At 35.9% G+C, this 8,812-nt stretch overlaps 2 protein-coding genes across 2 annotated transcripts; both read right to left on the reverse strand.

Annotated features, from left to right (window-relative positions):
- Positions 1 to 1,817: 1,817 nt before the first annotated feature.
- Positions 1,818 to 3,017, reverse strand: LOC150034318 (secreted RxLR effector protein 161-like). Its single transcript, XM_090316675.1, has 2 exons — positions 2,790 to 3,017; positions 1,818 to 2,087 (listed from the first exon to the last, which is right to left on the reverse strand). Exons 1-2 carry the CDS (start codon positions 3,015 to 3,017, stop codon positions 1,818 to 1,820), a joined length of 498 nt encoding a protein of 165 aa, XP_090172801.1.
- A 1,633-nt stretch (positions 3,018 to 4,650) lies between these two features.
- On the reverse strand, positions 4,651 to 8,389 carry LOC120083144 (uncharacterized). The gene is made up of 5 exons (XM_039038731.2): positions 8,035 to 8,389; positions 6,979 to 7,212; positions 6,751 to 6,869; positions 5,235 to 5,332; positions 4,651 to 5,080 (listed from the first exon to the last, which is right to left on the reverse strand). Exons 1-5 carry the CDS (start codon positions 8,369 to 8,371, stop codon positions 4,651 to 4,653), a joined length of 1,218 nt encoding a protein of 405 aa, XP_038894659.2. The 5' UTR covers positions 8,372 to 8,389.
- Between the last annotated feature and the right edge of the window lie 423 nt (positions 8,390 to 8,812).

An 8,812-nucleotide genomic window follows, 5' to 3' on the forward strand; every position in this document is an offset into this window, starting at 1 on the left:
GAGTTTCTCTCTAAAAAAAATTATTCTCCTCCCACACATAAAAACTCTCTCTCGCATGAACTTTTCCTACCAAATTAAGGGACCCACAATCTTTGATACTTGTTTAGAAAATAGTAAGGAAACCGAGTGATGGTGTCTTGCTACAAGTTTGGGTTGTGTTCATTCGTGAGTTTACGAAGAAGTTCTGATGTTTGTGAGTTCGTGAAAAGGAGGAGGACTGCGTTGAAGAAGGCCTTCAAGAGGTATTCTTCTCTTTCCCTTACAAGCATGTTATATGTATAGATCTTTATCCTGTACATGTGGTGTGTTTTCTCTACTTTTCGAGTTCTTAAAATGAATAACAATGGCATGTGTGTTCACACGTTGTTTTGGATGTTTTGGACGAACGTTTTGGTGGCCGTTTTGGACAAACGACCACTGGTTTTCTTTGTTCGTCCTCTATCCAAATCCACTATTAGTTATAAGCTTTGTATTTAATTTTTTTAGAGTCTTCACCAAGAGTTGATTTTTTTCATATAACTTCTATTTTTCTTTGTATTAAGGGTGGATCTAGAATTTTATGTAAGGGGAACATTAGTTCATATAAATATATTTTTAGTTGCATCCATAAAATATTTAAATCATATAATATCATCAAAGCAAGCATAGCGAACTAACATACGAATAATAGTAGATCCAGAATTTTAGTTCATTAACTTCTAAATTTGTGTGATATATATAGTTCTTGAACTTAAGAAAAAAATATTAGATCCTTCACATCTTGATTTGTGTGTCTAATAGATAGTAGCAGATTTTTTTAAAAAATAATGTAACTATTGACTACAAGATTGAAAATTTGAGGTTCAATTAGAAAAAAAAAAAAATTATCTAATACAATGTTTAACTTTTAAGGGTTTTTAATATTTTATGAGATTTATAGATACTAAATTAAAATTAAAAGCTCGGATTAAACTTGTACTAACTTAAATATAATTCTAGAGTAATAGTAAAATACATAACAAATAATTTATATGTGAAAATAGTTTTTATATGTCTTAATTTTCAAAAACTAAAACCGTTAACCAAATAGTTACCAAATAAATCTAAAAATTTTAAAAATATTTATATATGAATGTGTATATACGTGAGAAAAAAAAACGGAATTACATTTTTCTAGCCCTCAACTGCATTAAAATTATATACACAAGTCGAAATTATGTTTTTGGTTGAGAAACTAATATTCAGAGGTTTGTTGGGATAAAATTTTTCCCTTGCTGTTGCTTGATTGATTCGGGTACCTCACCTTTTCATTTATACAGAGTGGCCCTCTATTGTGGGAAAAATAATAAATAATGAATAAATGGTGTAAATACAGATGGCGGTATTCCTATGGAGGAGATGGAATATTTTTGAACCAATTTATAACAGAATTTTCATGACTCATCCTTTTTGAGATTTTCCTTCTTTTCCTTGGTGGCATGTTGACTAGGATTAGTGTGATGTGGATTGTCTTGCTTTTCCACCTTGGCATTGTTTACCTCCCTAACATCCCCCCTCAAACTGGAGGGTACTTCAAAGACTCTCAGTTTGGATCATAAAGTATAAAACTGAGTGTTGTTGAGTGGTTTAGTGAGGCAGTCTGCAAGCTAATCTCCCGATGGAACGTAATGTACTTCAATTTCTCCTTTTAGAACTTGGTCTCGAACAAAATGAACATCTATTTCTATGTGTTTAGTCCGAGAGTGAAAGATTGGATTGGCTGCTAATTCTCTGGCTCCGTTATCACACCATATGACTGGTCAGATGTTAGTCTTTAACCCCATCTCACAAAGTAGTTTCTAAAGCCATAGAACTTTGGATGTATCATGTGCCAGTGTTCTGTATTCGGACTCTATACTTGACCGTGCTACAACGATCTGTTTTTTTGACGACCACGAGACAATGTTGTTTCCAACAAATGTGCAATGGACTGCTATGGACTTTCTGTCATCAAGGTTGGAGGCCCAATCAGCATCTGAGTAGGCTGAGATGGTTAAGTCTGGGCTTGGTTGGAAGAAAATACCAAAATGTTTGGTGCCACTGACATATCGAAGCACTCGTTTTGCAGCCTGCAAGTGTATTTCAGTTGGCTTTAGGAGGAATTGGTTGAATTGATTGACAACATATGTGATATCGGGGCGTGTGTGTGTAAGGTATTGGAGAGCTCCTATTGTGCTTCGGTAGATAAGTGGATCTGAAAGTGGTTCTCCATCTATCTTGGATAGTTTTCTGCCTTGGACACAAGGTGAGGACATTGGCTTCACATCGGACATTTTTAGTTTGTACAACAAGTCAACTACATATTTAGACTTATTTAATAGTAGACCAGACTCAATATAGTGAACTTGTATGCCTAGGAAGTACTGTAGTTTCCCCAGATCCTTTAGTGCAAACTAAATATCAAGAGTTTCGATTAGTTGTTCAACTAGTGTTGGATTGTTACTTTTGATGATTATATCATCCACATAGACGAGTAGAAAGATTACTGACTCCATTGATCGATAGATAAATAGTGAAGTGTCCGAGCGAGATTGATAAAAACCCCACTGTGTTAGGACCGAGCTGAGTGTGGTGTTCCAGGCTCGTAGAGCTTGTTTTAATCCGTAGATAGCCTTATCAAGTCTGCATACATAGTCCAGATGTTGAGTGCTAACATATGTAGGAGGCTGGCACATATACACTTCCTCTGTTAGCTTGCCATTTAAGAATGCATTGTTGAAGTCAAGTTGTCTGAGTGACCAGCCTTGTAAGACAGCGACACTTATTACTACCTGAATCGTTGATGGTTTTACCACGGGACTGAATGTCTCAAAGAAGTCCACACCAAGGTGCTGATGGAATCCCTTTGCTACTAACCGTGCTTTGTACCATTGTATTGAACCATCCATATTACGTTTTAATTGAAATATCCATTGATTGCCAACAATATCATATGATGGAGAAGGCGGAACCAACTTCCATGTTTGATTCTTCATTAGAGCAGAGTATTCCATATCCATATCATTCTTCCACTGATGGGTTGCAAGGGCATCTTGAACTCGTATTGGTTCTGTTTGAGACTAGTCAGTGGCTTTGCTTGTCACCCAGGCTTTGGGTTTGAATATACCAGCCTTTGCTCTGGTGATCATGGGGTGAGTTGGGATAGTTGAAGGTCGGATGGGGGAGAGGACTATTGTTTGTGGTGAGGTAGCCAAGGACAAACTGTCCGGAGGGTATGAGATAACTAGTATATTAGGACTGTCGCTTTGGTCAGGATTGTTCTGATTCGTAGGGTAGGATTACATGGTGAGACCTGTTCAGTACTTGAGGATGGGGAAGAGTTTGAGGTTGGACTATGAGAGGGTGTAGAGATTGAATGTGGTATAGTACTGGGGAATGACTAATTGGTGTGGTGATGGGTTGTATTTTGGGTTGGATTTTGAGCTTGGACGGATAATGGTAAAGGTGGAGTACTCAGTTGTGATGTCAGGCTTAGGTGAGGAAGGTTATTGAGTACTGTCTTGGCTATCGTAGGGTCTATCGTCTGGACGATTTTGGTAAACGATTCGGATGCAAATGGGAAATCGCTCTCATTGAACTTCACATGTAGACTAGTATAGACTCGGCCCGTGGGACTTACGCATATATTCTAATGTCTTAGACGACGGGTGACCTAATCTTTTGTGCCAAGTAGCTCTCAACTCAACTACATTTATCCTGATTCCTGATAGAACAAACGCAGTTGGGTGGTTATTTTTGTACTGAGTCGGTCTTCCTCTCTTTGTATTGCTCTTTAGGACTTCTACTCCTTTCAGCCAATACAACCCCTTATCAAGCTCCCCTTTCAGCAATGTTTTACCTGTAACCTTGTCCTTTATGAGGCAACAATCAGTGTGAAATTCAATAAATACAGTATTGTCATGAGCTAGCTTGGATATACTAATCAAGTTCTTTGCAATGTCAGGCACACTAATATATCATTCAATACAAATTCATTTCGTCCATCAGATAAGTAAGACTGACCAGTATGAGAGATATATAAGTTTTCATCATTTCCTACGATAACCAGTTCATTACCTCCATACTCAGTGGGATTGTTGATGTTGTTGTAGTCGGGTGTAACATGATTGGTAGCCCCGTTGTCGGCATACCAGCTTGGATCTGCTATTGTTTCGGGTGTGGCCATGAAGGGGTTGGAGACTTGTGAGGCCGTGAACACAACTGTGGTGTTAGTATTGGGACCAGAGATCCGTAGTTGCTTCTGCCTTGCCCAGGGTTCTAAGAAAATTCCTTGTCAAAACGATGATAGCAAACCAGAGCAAAGTGACCGTATTTCCCACAAACTTGAAAAGTTGGTCAATTAGTATTATTGTTTTGTCCTCTTCCACATCCTCGACTTCCATTTTGTCCATTGAACGGGCTGTGGTTTGGACTAGTACCTCTTGGGTTGTTTCCTTGTTGCCGATTTCCACTGGTATTGTAAGCGGGATTGAACTGTGGTTTTCCTCCATTGGTGTTCCTGTTAAACGCTACATTGATAGAGGGGTTCTGGATAAAGGAGTTATGTAATTTTATAGAGTTTTGATGTTCTAAGCGTTTTTCATACGAAAGAAGTTCAAATTGCATATCTAACAAAGAAATACCTTATTTACCCTATATCCTCACAACTACCGGGTTATATTCTTCATTGAGGCCGAGAAGAACTTGAGAGATCAGTGCTCTGGTTGAAACAGGACTACCCGTCTGTGCAAGGTTTTCGGAGTGAAGATTTATCAGTTTCAAATACTCACTCATCTTCTTATTTCTTTTTCGTGTCTGCTGGAAAACTTGCCGTAAGTAGTCTTCTTCAGCTCTTGATTGGACACCAAATAACTCTTGGATGGCTTCCCAAAGTTCTTTTGCATTCTCGTACCCCATGAGTTGAATTGCAACATCTGGAGCCATTGAATTATACAACCATCCTAGTAGTAGTTGGTCGACGACCAACCATGCTTCATATTGGGGATTCAGACATCTCTCAATTGATGGGCTTACATTATCGTCATTGACCACCTGGGAGCTAGAGGCGACTTTAAAGGTGTTGCTGACCGGAGTGGTTTGAATGAACATATGAGGATAGGGGATTTGTCCCAAGAGACGCCCTTCGAGTTTGTAGCTCCGTAGAATGGGTATAATTTTCCTTCGAGTTTGTAGCTCCGTAGAATGGGTAAGGCTAATTTTCCATAACATGAAGTTACCTCCCATTTTGTGGTGGTGAGCAATTCAGTAGTTGGTTTAGTGATGGTGTACTGATGGAGGAGGAGCTTCTGACAGAAGTCACACTAACCATGGTGCTCTGATACCAAATTGAGAAACGAATATTCAGAAATTTGTTGGAATAAAAATTTTCCCTTACTATTGCTTGATTGATTCGGATATCCTCACCCTTTCATTTATACAGGGTGGGCCATTGTAGATAAAATAATAAACAATGAATAAATGATATAAATAGAGAAGGAATATTTCATCTTTTTTGAAATTTTCCTTATCGCCTTACTTTTCCAACTTGACATTGTTTACCTCCATAACATTTTTCTAACCCCATTAAAGTCGTGCATATATATGAATTGGAAATTTAAAGTAATAAAAATGGGTAATTTAAATAGGCAAAGAAAAACTTCATCTGCGACGTTTTGAAGCCCGGGCGCCTGTCTAGCAATTGTACAGCTTGATATTTTATTAGAAAGTGAAGTATAATTATTTTTAATTTAATAGAAAAACATGATATTTTACACGTACGACATGTGAGGCGGGCACGTGGTAATACGAATAACTAAGTTGCGTTCTTAAATTTTTTATTTAACTTTCAGACTGAAAACTCTGTTTGTTTCTTAATTTGGATTAATACATGAATTATTGTAAATTCACATGTTAGTACTTTTGAATAATTATATTAATAAAAAACCTTAATGTTACGATTAAGTAATTAATTTGATAAAAAAAATAAATTAATAATGAAATATTAGAAAAGATTGAAATCAAAAGAAGATACCAAAGTTAGGATCCGAGGCTGACGATGATGACAAGTTAAACCGGAAGCTGAAGAGTTTACAGTCGGTTGGTGCTGATGACGAAGAGACGGTAGACGATGGGGGTCGGCCAACTTGGCTTTTCTATTTTTTCTTATTATATTCAATACACATATTTGTTGCTTTCAAGAATAAGTCAATAACAAGTTGTAACTAAACTATTCTTCTGTTGCCTTTCCTCCTGACCGACTCTGTTGACACCTGATTTATAGATTTAATTATCGAGTCATTTTCAATAAACAGATAATCATCATTTCAAATCTCTGGTTAAATATTCATCAACATTGCCTGCAACAATACCCAAACGGCATGCAACAAACACATACAAGTCCGAAAGACAATACTCGAACGATCCGTTAAACTTTTTGAACGATACTCAAACGATCCGTTAAAACTTTGCATGCAACAAATACATGTATATTAATAGATACGATTTCTTTCTTTCCTTGATTTGACGTTAAATAATTCTCTATTTTTTTAGACTTTTTTTTTCTTTTTTTTTCTTTTTTTTTTTTTTATAATAATTAAAAAGAGGGAGATTAAGATAAGTAGGCACGAAATAAAGAGTACGCAATACAGTAGAGTAAGGATCTACAATATACAAAAAATGATTAAAAAGAAACAAAACGACGAAACATGAGAAAAGCTAAATAAAGTAGGAAGGTAATTAGGTTTTCGTATGAACATAAGATACATAAGCAGAGACAGCTTTAGTTCCCTCAGCAATGGCGTGCTTCCCCAGCTCTCCTGGCAACACTAACCTCACCGCCCCTTGGATTTCCCTTGACGACAGCGTCATTCCACCTATTATATGTCATCCACCAATTACCAAAATTCAAACATTATTATCCTCTCCAAAATAACAACAATAACAAATAATAGAAGATCCTTCTTGGTCGTAATCCCAATTTACCTGTGTATTTTGAGAGTTTAGTTGCCTCATCAGCAAGTCTCTGAAACATATCATTCATGAAATTGTTCAAAATGACCATGGCTTTCCCTGAGATCCCTATCTCTGGATGCACTTGCTTCAGCACCTTAAACACATACCTCTTGTATCCCTCTCTTCCACCACCACCACCACTACTTTTCCTCCTCCTTTTTCCTTCTTTTTCCATTTTCTTCTTCCTTTTCCTTCCCTTTTTTCCTACTCATAAATAATCATCATTACCATTCAAAAATCTAATTTTAACTCTCTAATAAGTTTCATGGTTAAATCTTTTTAAGAACAAAAATTTATGGACTTTGCAAATGTTATTCTAGAGTTAATTTGTGTGCATACTAGTCAACTTAATTTTATTTATTATTTATAGTAATGAGTGAAAATTTTATTGAAATTAGTGGGTCAAATAGTGAGAATTTAAGTAAAAATTCATTAAACTTAAAATTTGAATGGTATTGGGAATATTAACTTGAGTTATAAAATTTGAAATTAATATATTGCCGAAAATTTGTAGTATTTGGAACATTAATTTGAATTATAAAATTTGATATTAATATGTTCAGTTAGTAATTTGAGGTGTAAAGTTGTGTGATGAACTTCTCAATAAATTATGATAAATTGTATAAATAAAGGAAAGAAGTCCATCAATGAATATGCATTTTAAGACTATTTATCGATTTATTTATTATTGTTATTATTATTATCATTATTATTATTTCTTTACATTAATGAGTGAAATGAATATTTTTACTATGTTTTTTATTTCTTATTTATTGTTGAAATTAGTGAGTGAAATAGTAAAAATTGAAATAAAAAATGAAAATTTAAGAATTTGAAACTAATAGGTTGAAACTAAGTTGAGTTATACAAAACTTATGAAATTAGTGGGTAAGAGTTCAAATTTAAGCTCAAATTTTATTTTATTTTTCTATTAATATTAATTGAGAAGGGAAATAATAGACGCAAGATATTTTTTAAAAAAAAAAAATCATTATAATATCATATTAAATCATATGATACTCTTACCATTCCGGACCTCGGGTTCCACCTCCGGAGTCGCAGCGGTGTCCTCCGTGAGCTGCGACGTCGAATCCGTTGGCTTTCTTGTGTCAAAATCTTCCGATACCGGAAAAGTTTTCGGCTGTTCCCGTGGTGGAGCCTTCTCTTCCACCGGGATAGTCCTCCGGAAGACATCACCGCCGCGGCCCTCAGCCGTTTGTGTCGTTTCGGGTTCTTGAGTCAAATCCTGGCTTTCTTTCTCCAGAACTGCCACTTGTACAGTTTCTTCCACCATCCTCGTGGTCGTCCGGACGACAGAACCAACGACTCTGCGGGATCGTCTCGGCGGCATGGCTTTTTTCATTTGACGACAAGTCGTTTTAAGTACTTCCCGTTTCAGAGAATTATAACGTTTCCAAACTGAGGTGCAATACTGGCGGGTGATTTTCAATTTAAATGCTTGTCAATTAATTGTAAATTTACACGAATCGGTCGAGAGGACACGTGGGTGACACGTTGCAGTCTTATTTTTTAACTTTTTGCCACGTGGATGGTAAAAACCAAATGTCAACTTTACAGCAGGGTGTTTATGTTTTTTAGGGGTTATCATGCGGTAAATAGGAATTATTTATTTATTTATTTTATTATTATTATTATTATTTCTTTTTTGTTGCGAGGATTAAATGGATATTGTTTATTTATTGTTGCTTTTTAAGAATGTGTGTCTCATATTTTGTTTATGTTAAATGTACACATTTTCTTCCACTCTTAAAATTAGAAAAATAAAATGTTAAAATAGGGAGGG

This window comes from Benincasa hispida, chromosome 8 (genome assembly GCF_027475165.1).
Source record: "Benincasa hispida cultivar pf3 chromosome 8, pf3_genome.v1.1, whole genome shotgun sequence".
NCBI classification, from domain to species: Eukaryota; Viridiplantae; Streptophyta; class Magnoliopsida; order Cucurbitales; family Cucurbitaceae; genus Benincasa; species Benincasa hispida.

Excerpts from the sequence above, each read along its gene's own strand:
- LOC120083144 (XM_039038731.2), bottom strand. The coding sequence starts at position 8,371 with ATGAAAAAAGCCATGCCGCCGAGACGATCCCGCAGAGTCGTTGGTTCT. Across the intron at positions 6,870-6,978 it reads TAAACTCTCAAAATACACAG|GTGGAATGACGCTGTCGTCA; the intron begins GTAAATTGGGAT and ends GACATATAATAG. Across the intron at positions 5,333-6,750 it reads TCTCTGCTTATGTATCTTAT|AGCACCATGGTTAGTGTGAC; the intron begins GTTCATACGAAA and ends ATTTGGTATCAG.
- LOC150034318 (XM_090316675.1), bottom strand. The coding sequence starts at position 3,017 with ATGGATATGGAATACTCTGCTCTAATGAAGAATCAAACATGGAAGTTG. Across the intron at positions 2,088-2,789 it reads TAAAACCATCAACGATTCAG|GCTGCAAAACGAGTGCTTCG; the intron begins GTAGTAATAAGT and ends ATACACTTGCAG.